This window comes from Carassius carassius, chromosome 35 (assembly GCF_963082965.1).
Source record: "Carassius carassius chromosome 35, fCarCar2.1, whole genome shotgun sequence".
Taxonomy (NCBI): Eukaryota; Metazoa; Chordata; class Actinopteri; order Cypriniformes; family Cyprinidae; genus Carassius; species Carassius carassius.
In genome coordinates, this window is record NC_081789.1 from 14,772,912 (window position 1) to 14,790,803 (window position 17,892).

Sequence of the window (17,892 nt, forward strand, 5' to 3'; positions counted from 1 at the left end):
TTTTTAATGAGTGCTAATAGTTATGCTTATAAAATTGTTGACCTGTACCTAATTTTAGATCAAACTGACATGTTCAAACGTCTTTAGAAAAAGACAGGAATAAAAACAAACCATTATGTCAGTAACCGTGCACGCACTTAACTCTGTAAATGTGCTAATCTGCAAATATTTTCAACCAAAACGATTTTCCCATTAAGCCTTTATGGTCATCAAACTATTTTCTATGCATAAACCCATAACTGGCTAATATCCCGAGCTCGCTAATCATTCCGCTTCCTACGCCTTTGACGCCACCACAAAATAAAGCCCACAAATACTCCCTCACAAGCGACTTCCATAGCGTTAAACAAAAGCAAAATCACTCATTTGGTTTTATGCAACACGGCCTAGTTTTCGAATCGCCAACGCGCAGAGAAAATACATTTCGCGGGCCTGCCAAAAGAGCCAGACTGCGGCCACCTGTCTGAGACTCCTTCCGCGTTTTCCTGCGGCTCCGAGGCAGTGACGTGCGCCTCTGAAGGCGGTGTAATCTCCGGCGGAGCTGGAGGCTGCAGCGCCGCGGAGCGCATCAGACTCGGCCCCTCCCCTCCGCGGCGGCCCGCCCTGCTCACACAAGAGCCCCGTCTACGCTCTGGCCGAGTCTGGGGAGGGAGACGGAAACCCGTGCGGCCTTGGAAACAAAACAAACAAAAAAAATCACAAAAGGTAAGCCGCCGTGTTTAACAGAATATCTACGTTTATATTTGATCGATTAGCATCTGTTGCGATATCTTGGAGTGTGAGTGAAATAAGCGTTTATCTGTTTGAGAGATTAGCGTCGTTGCAATGGCGCGTAGGCCTTTGTTAGCAGCGAGCCGCGGCCTTCAGAGGCCTAAAGTAGGCCGCGGAGACGAGACTCAAGACGCGCGTGACCGATTCATAAACTACTACAGATTGCCGTGATGTTTAAATGCATTACACAAACAATAACTGTGTTGCAGTTCATATTGAATGTTACTGTACGGACACTTAAGTATATATTTATGAGATTTGATGTATTCTTTTAATTAATTCAAAATGGCGATGATCGCGAAAGGAGGCGTGTCTAAGAGTGTTATTTCTTTAAGAGTGGGCGGGGCTTTATGCTACGCTTACTGTCTATGGTGCTACGCCCTTCTGACTGTCACAGGATTATGGGATTCATGGAAACCTGTTTGCCGTGCAGCTGCAGTACTAAAAGTATAATCGGGTCATTCCTATTGTATAGTTATTATTTAGCGCAGTAGCTTGGAAAATAACTCTGCTTGTGTTGTCATTTAAAGTATTTATACCCAAGGTTATTCTAGACTTGCAGAAATATTCACTGGTCGTGATCAGGTACTTAGATGTATTAATAATTTGATTATATATAAAAAAGACATTTAAATCTGGTTTAATGAATTCCATTATAAAGAATTTATTTTATGCATTATTTTATGTAATATGAAGTTACATTTTATAATTATTTTTATTTTATGGCCTATAACTGATATAAACTTTGACCATTATAAACATTCTGCACAATTTTGTCAGAATAAAGTAAACCTACTGCTGTATATCCAAAATAAGTTTTTGTTTGCATGATATATTTGTCTGTGTATATATTAATATAATTTAAATCTTAATATACAAACTATATATTTTTCTTAAATACATGCATTTATATATACATAAAATAGATCACAATATTATAATGCATTGTATGAAGTATAAATATTCATTTTGAGATATGCTAAAGCTTACATTTAACCATGTTGTTAAATTTAAATGAAATGATTTATCATTTAAATCTTAAAATATATATATATTTAATATTTTTTGCAGTATATCAAGACATATGTGATTTGGATATACAAATGTTTACTGCATGACCAGAGTTACTTGAATAAACTGGAATGAAAAGATTTAGTTATGGGAAGGAATTAATATAAATATTTAACCTGGTATTTTATCACTTTCTTTTCAGATGTTTTAGTTTTCTTTTTAATATCCTGATGTATTGTTTAATCCAATTCTGACAAAGTATTATATAATGCTGATTTTAGATTGTGACTCTTACACAAATGAGACTTTCATGATCGTATTGTGTTGATGGTTTTATTTCCTTTTCCATGTTGATCCTGTAGGTCTTATATTATGCAGATGAACGGCGGAGACAATGGATGAAGATTCCCATGAGCCCAAGATCATATTCCATGGGTCAGGTAAACAAACGATGACTGATGAAGCCTCTCAGATTGGTGTTTCATGAGTGTTGAGATATTTATGCATGAACTTCTACATGTAGAGGTTGAAGGAGAAGACGACGAGGTGGTGGTAGAACTGCAGGAGACGGTTCTGGTGTCTGACGTGGAGGGTGAGAAGATCGCGGTGCACGGCCTCGCCCACGAGGAGCTGGTAATCCAGGAAGCGATTGAGGATGTGGTGGCGGAGTACGTGTCCTGCACAGATGAAGACGAAGAGCTTGGCACCATTGCTGTGGAGACCTGTGTGATGTCACCCGATGATGTGGCTCTGGAGGAGGAAGGACTGGAAGTTGATGTGGTGACTGACGCTAGAGTACAGGAGGATCCTGACACCTGTGGAGACTACCTCATGATCTCTTGTGAGTGGCTTCAGCCAATCAGAATAGAGCATTTGTTGGAAAGGATCTGTGGATATTAATGACTCATTGTTGCTTGACAATAGTAAACTGTCCATGTTTAAGGCACAGCTACATGCATTGTTGTTCGGCACTTTTTTGTAAGTAAAATCAAGTCATTAAAAAAGGGAAGAATAAAAGATTTCCTCTCATAAATTTCACAACGGGGTTAAGTTTATCAATTGATTTTGCTGTGTTGACTAACAGAAAGCTGCTTAGTTTGGAAGTGACTTTTGTGCTTCACGCATCACAACACTATAGACGTCCTTAAAATGTCGCCCAAGTTTTGCTGTGAAATGCCTTACTGCATCACTTCTGATTATTTGAGATGTAAAACATATTGGTACCATATCAGTTATTACCCATTTTCTTCGTATTATTATTATAATTCAGATATTCATTTAATGGAATATTAATTTGTTATACATTCGTTATTCATTTCATTAATGTTAAATATATAACTTTGCATGCTCATTTGCTCTAGTTTAACATTTAGATTATATTTGCCATCATCTAAACTAAAGCTTACTTGAAGTTAATAAAAAAAAAACTAGTAATGTAATAACACTGTTAAATCTTAACTTTAGTAAATTTCCTTCGCATACAATATATTATAATATTGTGATGCCTGAATTCACTTTATTGTGTATCACTTAAAATAACTGATTGTTGTTGTTAATGTTTTTCGATTTTATTTTTGTTAAGATAAAGTAGTATAGAATCTTATTATCAGTATTTATCAATTATTGGTCATAATATCAAAATAATTATCAGAATATTCATTGCATAAACCAAAAAACAATTGCAATATATAAACTTACATTTACATACAGCATTGCAGGATTAAAAAGTCATAATAGTAAGATAATATGTTGCAATCACATTTTTTATTTTCATTCCTGTAGCAGACTACTGTTTTTGTAAAAGTAAATGATTTATTAAACACAAGTGCTTTTTATTATATTACTGTTGCTGTGGTTTAAAGATAACACTTTGTTGTTGAATGTGTGGTTAACATAAAGCATGGTTTTTCTGCTTTATTCTTTACATTTAATGATACAGTATCTAGTATGCAAGAACATGGATGTTGCTTGTTTGTCACCATCTGCTTGTCTTGATTTTATTTCAGTGGATGAGGCTGGAAAGGTGGTTTCTGATGAGGATGCTAAAGTTACTATTGAGGGCCCTTTAGAAGACCCAGAGGATGTGGAAAAGGATGATGAGGGTCAAGAGGTCATCAAAGTGTACATCATCAAGGCTCACCCAGAGGAGGAAGACTTGGGTATGTCTGAACTCTTCAAGTCTCTCTTAAACTTCATTAAAGAGTTTTTCAAACACATTTTATTTTAGTGTTTATGCAGTGCCCTCCACTAACATAAGCTCCCTTGGTAAGTATGAACAAAATTTAATGTGAAAAATCAGTATCTTGATCTTTTTGAGCTTTCATTGAAAATATGCACACAAAAAAAACTTTCATTGAAGTAAAATGGTTGAAAAGTGGGTGGGAAATCTTTTTTTTTTTCTCCAATGCATGTTGGCCACAATTATTGGCACCCCTAGATATGCTTATGAGGAAAATATCTCTGGAGTATATTGCCGTTCATATATGAACATGAGATTGTTTAGCCATGACGTCCTGTTCCACAGAAATATAAATATGAGGAACACAAAGCCAAAATCCCTCAAAATTATCCTTTGCAAGAAGTAAAATGAAAGAATACAGTTCTGATGTACTGAACAAGATGGCTGTGCTTCAAAAAATAATAAGTGGCTGTAAGAAAAGAGCTAAAGCATTGAAAATCAGGGCAATAATTAAGAAATTCCAATCAACTAAAGATGCTACAAATCTGCCTGGAAGAGGATATGTGTCTATATCGTCCTGATGCACGTTGAGGAGGAGAGTTTGAGGGGCCAAAGACTCTCCAAGAATCACAGCTGGAGAATTGCAGAGAATAGTTGAGTCTTGGGGTCAGAAAACCTAAAAAATATATCAAACAGTCCCTACATGACCACATGTTGTTCGAGAGGGTTTCAAGAAAAAACTCCTGGCTCATCCAAAAACAAACTCTAGCATATTGAGTTGTCAAACACGGCTGGAACTTCAAACAGCATTGATTTCTATGGTCAGATGAAACAAAAAAAAGAGCTTTTTAACAGTAAACAATCAAGACGGGTTTAGTACAAACAGGGATAAAAAGTACCCCATGTCCATGTTTAAATAATGTTATGGGCCTTTTTTTCTGACGGAGATCCTGGATGTCATGTTCAGATACCTGGCATCATGGATTCTATCAAATACCAACAGATAAAAAATCTGAACCTGACTGCATCTTTAAGAAATCTTATAATGGACCATGTTTGGATCTTCCATCAGGAGAAGGATTCAAAACAAACAAAGAAAAAACTAATTGTCACTGAGCACAAAATGAAGCTTCTGCCATGGCTGTCCCAGTTCTCTGACCTGAACTCTGTAGACAATGAGTGGGGTGAGCTGAAGAGAAGAAGCACCAACATGGAGCTGTGAATCTGAAGGATCTGGAGAGATTCTGAATGAAATGATCTCTGATCTCTTATCGGGTGTTCTCCAAACTCTTCAGGCATTACAGAGAAAACTCAAGCTGTTACCTTGGGAAAAGGACGTTGCAGTAATAGGGTGCAAATAATTGTGGCCAACATGAATTAGAGAAAACATTTCACAATGAGACCCCCCCCCCCCCCCCCGCCCAATTTCAGTTGTTTCACTTCAATGACAGGTTAGAATTTTTTTTTTTTTTTTTACTGAAAGATCAAAAGGATAAACAATGCAGATTTTATTTTTATAGCCGCCTTTGCTCATATTTACCAAGGGTGCCAATATTCATGGAGGGCACTGATATATTTGGTGTTTATTGATTTATGGATCATTTACAGGAGGCACTGTTGACATAGGAGAGGCAGAGCTTGATGTAGATGAAACCGTGGAGCTGGTGGATGCCTCTGGAATGCCAATAAGAGAAAAGATGGTGTACATGTCAGTGGGTGAAGCCAGTCAAAACCAGAATGACATCAGTGAGTCCCTTTACTGGCGGTTTGTTGTGAAAGTGTTTTCTCCAAATGATACTCTGGGTTTTTTCCTCAAACAGATGTGGCTAAAATCACAGATGAGGTCTACATGGAAGTGGTGGTGGGGGGTGAGGACCCTGGAAATGTTCAGCGGACAATTGACAATGCATCGCTCAGCAGGGACTTCATGCCTGTGGCTTGGGCAGCTGCTTACAGTTAGTCAAACACATACACATTTTTGGTTATATTCAAAAGATGCATCGTGCAGTTTTTTTCCACAATCAATAATTTGTGCAGTTAATTATAAAGAAATATGCATGTGTAATTTGTATGTAGAGCAGTCTTCTTAAATTCATTTGAGTCAATTTTGATAAATTGACAGGATTCCTAATAGACTTAGTCTTTATGCAAACAACCAAATTCGTCACTGAGATGAGTTGTAGTTTATTAATCGAACACTTTGTAATCCACATATCTCTTTAATCTGCAGTACAAGATAGCTTCTCATTCTAATCTTTAAATATGGTGTAATGTCCGTCAGGTGGGGACGAGAGTGAAAGCGGTGAGAACAGGAATGGAGCAGCAAGTGCTTTACTGCACGTTGATGAGTCCGATATGATCGAAAGAGTGAGTCGTCAGCGAAGCAAGAACAAGAGCAAGAAACGCTCTGAACGTCGTCACGTTCAGACAGGTGCATCTCTTGTTACAAACAGTTACAGTCCATTGTTGCAAAAGATTTGTATTTAAGATAAATGTTGTTTTGAACTGGCTGCTAAAAAAAATCAGCTTTGCTATCATAATAAATTATATTCAGTTTTGCTGAATTTATGATAATTTCATAGTATTACTGTTTTTACTGTATTTTTTGATTAATAAATGCAGCTTTGGTGAGTAGAAGAGAATTGGTTGTAAAAATCTTTCCCCTACCCTCCAACCAAAAGAGAATCAAGACACCTCTTTCCCTTCACGTGAAAGCACGAAACAGAGGGGTAGAAATGAGATCGGCCTTATTTTAAAAGCATTAAAAAAATCGTACAGACCCAAAAATCTTCCAACTATAGCATATATTATAATCATTTTGGTTTACTTTTTCAACTTTAGCAATCATCATTGGACCCTACGGCCAGCCTCTTACAGTGTATCCCTGCATGCTATGTGGGAAGAAGTTCAAGTCGCGTGGTTTCCTCAAGCGCCACACCAAGAATCACCATCAGGATGTCGTAAACCGAAAGAAATACCAGTGCACAGACTGCGACTTCACCACAAACAAAAAAGCCAGTCTCCACAACCACATGGAGATCCACACCCTCAGCAGTAAAGCCCCGTTTGAGTGTGAAGTCTGCGGAAAAGAGTTCCACCAGCAGGCAGCGCTGTTCTCTCACCGTCTGCAGCACCACCACCGAGAATCCAAGCTTCAGATCCCGCCACCCACCACCAAAATGCACGAATGCAAGTTCTGCGAATACGAGACGGCAGAACAAGGACTTCTAAACCGACACCTCCTCGCCGTTCACAGCAAGAACTTCCCGCATATCTGCGTGGAGTGTGGGAAGGGTTTCCGGCACCCTTCAGAGCTGAAAAAACACATGAGAACCCACACCGGCGAAAAACCGTACTCCTGCCTTTACTGCGACTACAAATCAGCCGACTCGTCCAACTTAAAAACGCACATCAAGACCAAGCATAGCAAAGAAATGCCCTACAAGTGTGACCGCTGTTTCCAGACATTTGCCGAACCTGACGAGCTGTTCCAACACGCACTGACACACGAGGAGTCCAAAACACACCAGTGCACTCACTGTGACCATAAAAGCTCCAATTCCAGTGACCTGAAGCGCCACATCATTTCAGTTCACACCAAAGACTACCCGCATAAATGTGAAGTCTGTGGAAAAGGCTTCCACCGGCCGTCCGAGCTCAAAAAGCACTCGGCCGCTCATAAGGTGAAGAAGTTACACCAGTGCAGGCATTGCAACTTCAAAATCGCTGATCCGTTTGTTCTCAGTCGGCATATTTTGTCAGCGCACACCAAGGAGCAGCAGGCGTTTCCTGACAAAAAGGGTCTTAAGAAGACGAGTGTACTCGGTGCTCATGGAGGTAGGAAAATTTTGGGCGGTGCCAGTTTGTCCAAGGGCCACCGGGAGCGCCGGCTGTACCAATGCCACTATTGCGACTACAGCACGGGCGACGCATCTGGTTTCAAGAGGCACGTGATCTCCATTCACACCAAAGACTATCCTCACCGGTGTGACATCTGCTCGAAAGGCTTCCGCAGACCGTCAGAGAAGAACCAGCACATAATGCGGCATCATAAAGACCTAATGCCGACCATGTGACCTTTGCAAACAGAAACCCATTAGGAAAAGCTCAGTTCTGATGTAGCTGTGGTCTTCAGGGCCGGTAGAAGGCTAACTAGAGGCTTTTTCGGATCCTGATAGTACAGACAGGCTGAAAGTGAAAGAAAATAGAGAGGAAAAACAACCATCCAATGAGTCCAGTTGCAAGTTACACTGCTCGTCAATGTCAGTGTTCTGAAGACACTTTTTTTTTTTTTTAAGTTAAAATAACCATTCTTGATCAGCTGACCAGCTTTATATTACTATGAAAATAGATCAACTTGCATAATAATCCATCGAAGGTGGATGACATACATGCTGTGAAGTTTTATGTTGGAGCATCTGGTTATAAATTTGATTTATGACTCCTTTTTTGCATGTTACACAACATGTTTGAACAGCTTTGGTGATTGTTGCGTGTACAAGTACAAACATTTTGGGACTAGCCTTGAAGATGTCCGTTGTCATTAAAGTACGGTGCTAATGCTTTATCGACCAGCTTCAGATGAGCAGAATGTCTAGTGAAAGTGAACTGAAAAATGCCATGGCTGCTAAAAATGTGTTTTAATTTTAGAGAAAAAAAAAGAAGCTATTCAGACCAGATGTACGCTTTTGGGAAACCAATCTTTTATTGAGGTTTTCTGGACAAAATGCATCAACTACATTGGTGCATTAATTTACTAATATCAGCTGTTATTTAAGAAAGAAAACAAATGTAATTACTTGGTAATATTTCCAATAAAAATCATATTCCAAATAGTACTCAACTCACAAGAGATCTTGAGGTTTATTCCGAGTGTGCAGACATTAAATCAGGCCGAATGGCTGGTTAATCGAAATAAATTTTTATTTAAACGCTAGTATGTTTGGCTTTTGGTCTGTTTGTTGTAAAACTCACCCTCAAATGATCATTTTTATGATTATTATTATTTAGACGTTTAGGGTACATTTTATTTTTTACACAGATACTGAAAATGTATAATTTGGAATAAAGAGATTCTAAAAAAAAACTATTATGTTGTGTGTGTATATGAAATATTTGTAAATACAGAAGAAATAAACAGTATTTTGTGTCCAGAATGTTTTTCAGTTTGTTTATTATATTTTTTTATGATGAAATGCAAATGGATGATCTGAATAATCACACCAAGTTTTGTCATTTGTAAACCAATTTTTATCTAAGAGCAGTAAACAAAACCACCAGAGACAAACATTTAAGAGGATTGAGAGGTTCTTTAGATAAGCTCTGTAGTTGCAAAATGGATTGTCATTGTTAGCACAACCTAATGTGTAAAAAGAAAAACTTATGCTTCTATACGAAAAGAAAGAGATGAAAACCAAGCAGACAGAAGGCCAGCAAATTCCCATCTGTTTTTAGGTGAAATGATCGGACCAGCAGGAGATGTCTGTCTTTTTTTGGTCTTTTGGATGAGATCCTTAGGCAGCTGAGCACTCTCCTGTAGAATAGTAGGTATAAAGTTAGCAAACATTTCATAATAAGAGACATTGGCCATTTGATTAAAATCTTAAAATGTACCATTTGGTGGCAGCATGGCAATGTTTTCCTCAAGGACGCCAGTGTCCAGAGAGAACTGCCTGAACTTCTCCTTCAAATCATCAGAAATGTCGGTGGTACGACCTGTTAATGACACATTCAGAGTCAGTTTAGCGTTTAGTCATTAAAACGTTACAGTTAAATTGTGTCTTTTAGACAAATGGAGCTCTTACTCAAGAGTTTGTTGAGAACCTCAGAAACATCTCCCTTGGTCTTGATCATGTGCACGAGAGCGTACTCGTCAAATTTGGCATCAACCACACGCATGTCATTGTCATTTCCCCAACCTGAAAAAAAATTGAGCACATTTAGGCCAAAGGAACACCAGTCTGACTGTTAGTAGAGCATTAGTAGACTTACGCTGACTGTGGAAGACGAACCGTCCTGGCGTCTCGGTTTTCTTGGCGAGATGTGTCATTCTCCAGCAGGAACCATCACGTCTGAGAAACAAATGAAGCAATCAAAGTTATTCTTTAGTAATTATGAGAACATTTATCAAAACTCTTTAAACACAAAACCTAGTTTGAGCTTACTTCAGGTTAGTGCAAGTGAGATCAAGGTCTCCGTCCTCGGTAGGCACCATCATGGCAGTTCCCATCTTCATGTCAGCCTTGTGACTGACAAACCATTTCGCATTTGTAGCAAAGCCAACGAGATACCACTTCCCTCCCATCTGCAAAGAATATATCTATTTTTTACAAACATTCTTAAAAATAATGATTTCAAAAGGTTTTTACAGTGACGAAAAAAAAAAAGTGGTGTCCTGAAGAGCCTTCACTTAAAAGAACCATTTTCTTGCTGCTGAGAACATTGTCTCTTTTTTCCACTATGAAGAATGGAAAGATTTCATTGGAAGGTTCTTCATTTTACCATTAATAGCATTAAAGAGAAAATCTAACCCTGAGAATATCCCTAAAATTCACTGATAACATGCAGATGCTTTAGTATTTTACAGTAAAACTGCATGGTAAATGCCTGTATATTTTAGTTTTTACCTTTTCCAGGTTGAAGTCAGTCATGGGCATGACATCAGCAGAAGTGAACACTGCACAGAGCAGAACGCACAGCATCTTCAGAACGCCAGTCATCATGGCTGTAGAAGTGTAGGTTCTCTCTCCGTATGTAGTTCAGAAGGCAGGGGCTGTGTAGAGGACACGGAAGGCAGCCCCTGTTTTATCCTCAGATTTGAGCCCCCCCCCCCCAAACCCTCCTTCCTTGAGTCCCTCCCTCCTCCGAAGACACAGCATAGTTGTTACACAACTTGCAACATGCACGTGTGGATTTTTCCAGGTATATGTGGGTGTTTGAAGCTTTTTATATACTAATGTCCCTTTTTGGCTTTCATGCAATACATGTTTCTTATTGCTCATCCATGCTGCATTTATTTGACCAATATACAGTAAATACTGTGAAATATGATTCAAAACAGCAGTTTTTTATACTTTCAGATGTCATTTATTCTTGTGATGGTAAAGCTGAATATTCTCGAGTCTTCAGTGTTACATGATCCCTCAGATTTGCTGTTATTATTATTATCAGAGTTTAACTCTAGTTTAGTGTAAACCATTTTTCAGGAGTCCTTTCTGAATAGAAAGTTCAAAAGAACAGCATTCATTTGAAACAGAAATGTTTTGTAGCATTATGAATGTCTGTACTGTCACTTTTGATCAATTTAATTTAAAGCATGCTTGATGAATAAAAGTGTATATATATATATATCTTACTGACCCCAAACTTCTGATAGGTAGTGTAGATTGGAGATGATGTTAGGTCCAATAGACTAAAGAATCATGTTTTTAATCAAATGTAGGCCAATGCAAAATATCAAATGCATTTTATTGCCTAATGAAGCTCTTGTGCAGCTTAAATCAATTTTGAGTTAAAACTAGTTCATTTCTGTGTTAGATGTTTTTCCATAAGAAAATGATTACCTTTGGATATTTTTTGGAATTTTGGATATGTAACATGTTTTCCCCCTTGTGTTGTGTAACTCTGAGAGGGTGGGCAAGCAGAGTCTTGTTTTGAGAGTTATAACACAAACCACACTAACTTCATCAAGATGCCTTTGCCTTGTTTTATAAGCCTACATTTTGTTATATATAAAATCACCAGTTCTGATACTTATTAGCAAGGATGCAACCCAAATATAGATTAAGGGGATGCACTTTACTCAGTATTTACTGGTTTCTATTAGACTATACTAAATGCTATAGTTCATGGTAAAAAAAAAAAAAACTCATTTTAAAACACACAAAATCTTACAATTATAAAATAGCTTTATTGGTGCAACTCTTAGCACAACACTTTCTCAAAGTGCTCACAAGATGCTGGCCAGTCAGTCTTAGGTTAGATCTGGTGGACAAAGCAATGATTGTGTTGTGTTAGTTTGTAAGGCAAAAATAGAGATTATACAAAAGTATACAGTTTCATTGTGTAACAAAACCTAATTTAAGCTTATGCAAGTTTAGCAACACATGCCTTTAAAACAGAAAACGTGATTCTAACAAAAGCAGGAGATGCACAAATGGCCGGATTGGCTCTTTTTGTAAGATGAAAAAAATCTTTCAGCCAATCGGTAGCTAAATGTTGCCTAACACCGAGCAACGCCACAGAGCAATATTTTTAGCGAATCGGTTCGTTTAAATGATTCACATGAATCAGTTCGTAGAACTCCTAGCGCTGGATTTGACGTGTTATTGCACGTAGTGAATTAATTAATCAGTTGAACATCATTGAACATCGAATACGTTTCATGTTGTGTCAGTGATTTCCATTAGCTACTGTGTCGAGTATTAATTATACGCTCTGCGAATCGGTTCGTTTGAATCATTCAAATGAACCGTTACAAAATAACGACTCGTGCGCCAATATGACATTAGAATCAGCTGTGCGATGCTTAGAATGTTATTAAATTACTTAACAATATACGTGTCTTTCTCTAAATGCCAGTTAATTAAACATTAAGCCAATGTTAAAACAAACAAACGTGACCAGCTCTTACCCAGGACCTTTTCCGTGGACTCGCAGAACCCTGGAAAAGAGTCTCGAGTTAAAAAAAATAATAATGTAGTATTTAATTATAATTTGTGCATTGTCTCACCATAGTCGGGATATTGGAAAATGACGTCCAATCCCAAATTAAATGCCTTTGCACGATCCTCAAATTTATCCACAATATTATCAGGCACTTCACTGGAACGTCCTTTCAAACGAAATACATTTTGGATTAAAACAGTGTATTTTTCCACAGTGGTGTCATTGTGACACTTAAAAATGGGTTTGAGAAGTTTAAAATAGAGGCTAGAACACCTACCATACAGTTTCATAGTAATTTTCCCTGCTCTTTTAAAAACCACCATAGCATAAGAGCTGTAGTCTGTCTCAAGCACCATTATGTCCACATTCTCAGCAGGTCTCTTACCTGCATAAAGAATTTGACATCATTGAACGCCAATCAATCAACAAATATATACTTAGTGGAACTCTCTTATGATACCTGAGTGAACCGGATGGCTATGAAAATAAAAATTTTTATTTATAAAGCATCATTAGCATTATAGCATAGTTTGCAAACATGTTGTAAATGCAATAACATACATACTCTAAGTGTGTCTAAAGTGTTAAAATACATGCTGGATCTAATGTTTTCGTCCACAGAAACCCCTTATTTTAGTGTCCTTCAAATAAATGTTACATGCACTTTAGTACAACCCGAATTCCGGAAAAGTTGGGACGTTTTTTAAATTTTAATAAAATGAAAACTAAAAGACTTTCAAATCACATGAGCCAATATTTTATTCACAATAGAACATAGATAACATAGCAAATGTTTAAACTGAGAAAGTTTAAAATTTTATGCACAAAATGAGCTCATTTCAATTTGATTTCTGCTACAGGTCTCAAAATAGTTGGGACGGGGCATGTTTACCATGGTGTAGCATCTCCTTTTCTTTTCAAAACAGTTTGAAGACGTCTGGGCATTGAGGCTATGAGTTGCTGGAGTTTTGCTGTTGGGATTTGGTCCCATTCTTGCCTTATATAGATTTCCAGCTGCTGAAGAGTACGTGGTCGTCTTTGACGTATTTTTCGTTTAATGATGCGCCAAATGTTCTCTATAGGTGAAAGATCTGGACTGCAGGCAGGCCAGGTTAGCACCCGGACTCTTCTACGACGAAGCCATGCTGTTGTTATAGCTGCAGTATGTGGTTTTGCATTGTCCTGCTGAAATAAACAAGGCCTTCCCTGAAATAGACGTTGTTTGGAGGGAAGCATATGTTGCTCTAAAACCTTTATATACCTTTCAGCATTCACAGAGCCTTCCAAAACATGCAAGCTGCCCATACCGTATGCACTTATGCACCCCCATACCATCAGAGATGCTGGCTTTTGAACTGAACGCTGATAACATGCTGGAAGGTCTCCCTCCTCTTTAGCCCGGAGGACACGGCGTCCATGATTTCCAACAAGAATGTCAAATTTGGACTCGTCTGACCATAAAACACTATTCCACTTTGAAATAGTCCATTTTAAATGAGCCTTGGCCCACAGGACACGACGGCGCTTCTGGACCATGTTCACATCTCTGCCCATCTTTACTTCTGAGAGACTCTGCTTCTCTAAGACAAAGCTTTTATAGCTAATCATGTTACAGACCTGATATCAATTAACTTAATTAATCACTAGATGTTCTCCCAGCTGAATCTTTTCAAAACTGTTTGCTTTTTTAGCCATTTGTTGCCCCCGTGCCAACTTTTTTGAGACCTGTAGCAGGCATTAAATTTTAAATGAGCTAATTAAGTGGATAAAAGTGTAAAATTTCTCAGTTTAAACATTTGCTACATTATCTATGTTCTATTGTGAATAAAATATTGGCTCATGTGATTTGAAATTCCTTTAGTTTTCATTTTATTAAAATTTAAAAAACGTCCCAACTTTTCCGGAATTCGGGTTGTAATAGCAGTTCTATTCCGACAACTCTCTGAAGATTTTAGTACGGTAATGGACAATGTTAATGCATTTGGTCTTGGGTATAAGAGTCATGTTATATTTGATTTATTCTGAACTTTTCTGAAATCATTAGGACTAGTAGATTAAGTGAATTCTGGTATTACCAAAAATCTGCAACCTTTTGATTTCTGTCTATGATTGACTTAGCAAATTGCAGTTGCATGAAAATATACTTTTTGTATGAGTAAGCAAGTGGCAACCGACTTAAAGATATTAGTTCACTCTGAATCATGACTAAACTCAGTGAGTTTGTGATCGAGAGACCTGCGCTGGCCACGCAAGGCCATAAGTGACACTGGGTCCATAATGAACAAATAACTGAAAGAATGGGATGTCCACATTAATCAAATATCTAAATTAATAAATAACCGATATTTGTGATGCAGTTTTAATTAGAAATACAGTCTAAAATGAATGATCACTTAAAAATGGACTCAGATTGATCACTGAGCTGGACTAAAATTGAAACTAAATCCTGATAAATTAAGTGAACTTTGCAGAAGTGGAAGTAAAAGACCTACACACATTATATCTTCGGATATATAATAACCCATAGCAGATCTATAAGGGTGGAGCTGGGGAAGGTGGAGGAACTCTGAAAGTGATCTGGGAAGTGCGGGAATGCTTACCTGCCATTTAAATGTAAAGCAGCCAACTCGTTGACTACATACGATAAAACATGAACCAGACATCTTGTGCCAAGTAGTTTAATGCTGTGAATATCATCAGTTTCCATTAACGACCCATCAGTTTGCCATTCTTGAGTTTCATGAAAGAACTTGGGATTAAAATGTTTGCATAATTATCTAATATTAAACCAAACCTTGATCACAACTCTATAGTTAGTATGTTAAGTGGCAGCTGTGCGTTAAATGATTTTAATCCACAATGTGGAGGCTTAGAACCACTCGACACAAAGCAGCCATGCATTATCCCACTTATACCATGGTCATTTGCCAGCCGTGACAAATTAAAGCTCTTAATGTTTGGAGTGCAATATTTTACCAGAAGGGTAAAAATAATAGTTATGAACTGTTAGCGCTAGCATTCTGTCTGTTTCAATAGAGACACAGAGATGAAATAGTGCGGTAAGATCACATTTATTGGAGTGAATTATAGCAGTTATTTGAATTAATTAATAGATCAAGAGAGAGTGAAAGAATAAGAGCTGAGTCTTTTTACAAAAAATTAAGCTGTGTTTAGTTACCTTAAAAAACAACGATTTTACCAGGAATATAATGTAGCGATCTATGGTATAAGCTTTTTTTTATTAATTAATAAAAGTCGCAGGGCACCTTTGACAACAAATTTCTGTGTGTTCAGTGCAGTCTCTGTGTGTGTGGGTTTGTGTGCATCAATTAAAGCAATGTATTAATGCAGAACAGTGATTAAACTCACTTGGAACTACTTGTGCATTAAACAGTTTTAATGCATATCTGCCAGCCAATCAGAACCGACTATTCAGACAGGCCATGGTATAGTTAATATAATTACTCTTTTTTTTAATGTCTTTAAAATGACTTGTGAAGATTATGAAATCTATTTCATCTATTGCATACCAATTGTCAGTCCAGGTCAGGGAGCATTTCACAACAAAGGAGAGCCATCAATTTAGATAATGATATGAATGACTTTGAACCCTTGTCTGTTGGTCAGCGCAGTTCAGTCGACACCAGATACCTACCTTTGAGAAACAGTTGGCCAGGGGTCTTTGTTCTCATGTAGTTCTGCTTGATTTCCCAACATTCGAAATTGCTAACATGGGAAAAAAGCACAATGAAAAATTATATATATAATTTAAATTTCTTAGTGATTTAAATATAAGGTAAAATGTCCATGTTAAAATTATTTTGACAAAGCAAGCTGTATCTTGACCATCCACTGCGTTTGCTTACATCAGCTGTAATTATATGAAAGTCTATACAAGTTGCCAAAGGGGACTTTCTTAAAGTTGCATAAGAAATCAAGGTTTACCTGTGCAATTTAGTAGGCTAACACTCACAATATGATACTATCATCATATTTCTTAAAGATTTTCAAAATACTGTTTCGGAATGCTTGATTTATTAGTATAGAAGCATTTTATTGCCTCTAATGAACTTTTTACACGTTTTACACTTTTACGTGTTTCTTTTATTGCACTTTATCTGTTTGTATCTGTAGATTTCAATTACAATACATATCTTTAAAGACCATTTTCGTATTTTTCTACTAAACTGAGCCAATCTCCACTTCAGTAGCACTTAAACCAAACATTACAGGTTTATTCCTATCTTTAATCTGAAGTTTTTTTTTACAGAGGAGTTTTGTTTGATTTTAAACAACATTTCATTCTTAAAAAATGGTGAAAATTTGTTTTAGATTTTTTTCTGGCTGTTGACAGAATTTTCAGATTTAAAAAGCGATAAAAAGAGATATCCGAATGTTTATCCAATGTTCAGATTTTTGTTCTAGAACTGGATGCAATTTAGTGCATATTTAATTAGATAATACCTCATTTACATATGTAAACATAAGGTACCAGTAAAACTGTAAGTGTAAAGTGTTTGCAGTTTTGTAATCAATAACCTGGGATGTATGGTGATGTCTGTGATTCTGTTTGTTTTGTTTTGTTTTAGTAATTAAGGTTTTTGGATACATCGAATCAGCTGAGTAAAGTGCTCCTCCTTGTGGCTGAAACAGGACTCACAGTTTCCTCACAGTGCTCACTGACACCTTGGCACCAGTGACAGTCCAAGTGGCAGTCGTGCTCTCCACCTTGAAGCCACTCTCCAGAAGATTCTGACACCGTGATGCCACAGTAAGAAGGTACCACTTCCCACTCATCTAGAGAGAATGGGGTTTTAATCAGTGTAAAATCATAAACTGTGCGTGCATTTAATAAGATAAATGGTCTATCAATATGAATAAAACAAATTCACTCATAGCTTATAAAATGATGCGCCTTTTTTTATTCAGTGTTCCAAAACGAATTCACTTGATTGCTGTGACATACAGGATGTTGAAATATACCTGATCAATGTTGATGTTCTGAGCTGGAGCTAGTTTTTCAATAGCCTTCTCTGCCTCGGATTTCTTTGGCTTCGGTGGTGTTGGTTTAAAGCGTGTTTTTCGTGCCACGGCAGGCTCCCAGAAACCGAGCCACGCGAGCACAAAGAACAATCGCAGCCAGAAGCGAATCATGAAATCGGTTGTTTTTAACTTGTTGCTTTACTTAAACGCTTTACACCCCAGTCTTCCCAAACAGCTCTGTTAGAAGTTTGCTAGTAAGAGCCAGTCAGCTGTCCAGTGTT

The 17,892-nt window shown here is 37.5% G+C and overlaps 3 protein-coding genes across 3 annotated transcripts; 1 reads left to right on the forward strand and 2 right to left on the reverse strand.

The window, feature by feature from the left end:
• The first annotated feature begins 313 nt into the window (after nucleotides 1–313).
• Nucleotides 314–8,228, forward strand: LOC132116026 (zinc finger X-chromosomal protein-like). Its single transcript, XM_059524540.1, has 8 exons — nucleotides 314–705; nucleotides 2,145–2,222; nucleotides 2,306–2,623; nucleotides 3,789–3,941; nucleotides 5,570–5,707; nucleotides 5,782–5,916; nucleotides 6,243–6,392; nucleotides 6,803–8,228. The coding sequence occupies exons 2-8, from the start codon at nucleotides 2,177–2,179 to the stop codon at nucleotides 8,035–8,037; spliced, it is 2,175 nt and encodes a 724-aa protein (XP_059380523.1). The 5' UTR covers nucleotides 314–705; nucleotides 2,145–2,176; the 3' UTR covers nucleotides 8,038–8,228.
• A 960-nt stretch (nucleotides 8,229–9,188) lies between these two features.
• On the reverse strand, nucleotides 9,189–10,749 carry LOC132116027 (lipocalin-like). Its single transcript, XM_059524541.1, has 6 exons — nucleotides 10,588–10,749; nucleotides 10,126–10,265; nucleotides 9,953–10,032; nucleotides 9,766–9,879; nucleotides 9,575–9,676; nucleotides 9,189–9,494 (listed from the first exon to the last, which is right to left on the reverse strand). Exons 1-6 carry the CDS (start codon nucleotides 10,681–10,683, stop codon nucleotides 9,475–9,477), a joined length of 552 nt encoding a protein of 183 aa, XP_059380524.1. The 5' UTR covers nucleotides 10,684–10,749; the 3' UTR covers nucleotides 9,189–9,474.
• Nucleotides 10,750–12,537: 1,788 nt separating this feature from the next.
• On the reverse strand, nucleotides 12,538–17,892 carry c8g (complement component 8, gamma polypeptide). The gene is made up of 6 exons (XM_059524542.1): nucleotides 17,612–17,892; nucleotides 17,289–17,425; nucleotides 16,284–16,354; nucleotides 12,906–13,013; nucleotides 12,693–12,794; nucleotides 12,538–12,623 (listed from the first exon to the last, which is right to left on the reverse strand). The coding sequence occupies exons 1-6, from the start codon at nucleotides 17,780–17,782 to the stop codon at nucleotides 12,553–12,555; spliced, it is 660 nt and encodes a 219-aa protein (XP_059380525.1). The 5' UTR covers nucleotides 17,783–17,892; the 3' UTR covers nucleotides 12,538–12,552.

Coding starts and splice junctions, on each gene's coding strand:
- LOC132116026 (XM_059524540.1), top strand. CDS start 2,177: ATGGATGAAGATTCCCATGAGCCCAAGATCATATTCCATGGGTCAG. Junction 2,624..3,788: donor AGACTACCTCATGATCTCTT/GTGAGTGGCTTC, acceptor ATTTTATTTCAG/TGGATGAGGCTGGAAAGGTG. Junction 6,393..6,802: donor ACGTCGTCACGTTCAGACAG/GTGCATCTCTTG, acceptor TTTCAACTTTAG/CAATCATCATTGGACCCTAC.
- LOC132116027 (XM_059524541.1), bottom strand. CDS start 10,683: ATGATGACTGGCGTTCTGAAGATGCTGTGCGTTCTGCTCTGTGCAGTG. Junction 9,880..9,952: donor GTTCGTCTTCCACAGTCAGC/GTAAGTCTACTA, acceptor ATTTTTTTTCAG/GTTGGGGAAATGACAATGAC. Junction 9,495..9,574: donor TGCCATGCTGCCACCAAATG/GTACATTTTAAG, acceptor ACTATTCTACAG/GAGAGTGCTCAGCTGCCTAA.
- c8g (XM_059524542.1), bottom strand. CDS start 17,782: ATGATTCGCTTCTGGCTGCGATTGTTCTTTGTGCTCGCGTGGCTCGGT. Junction 16,355..17,288: donor GTGAGCACTGTGAGGAAACT/GTGAGTCCTGTT, acceptor TTCCCATGTTAG/CAATTTCGAATGTTGGGAAA. Junction 12,624..12,692: donor TTTCCAATATCCCGACTATG/GTGAGACAATGC, acceptor ACTCTTTTCCAG/GGTTCTGCGAGTCCACGGAA.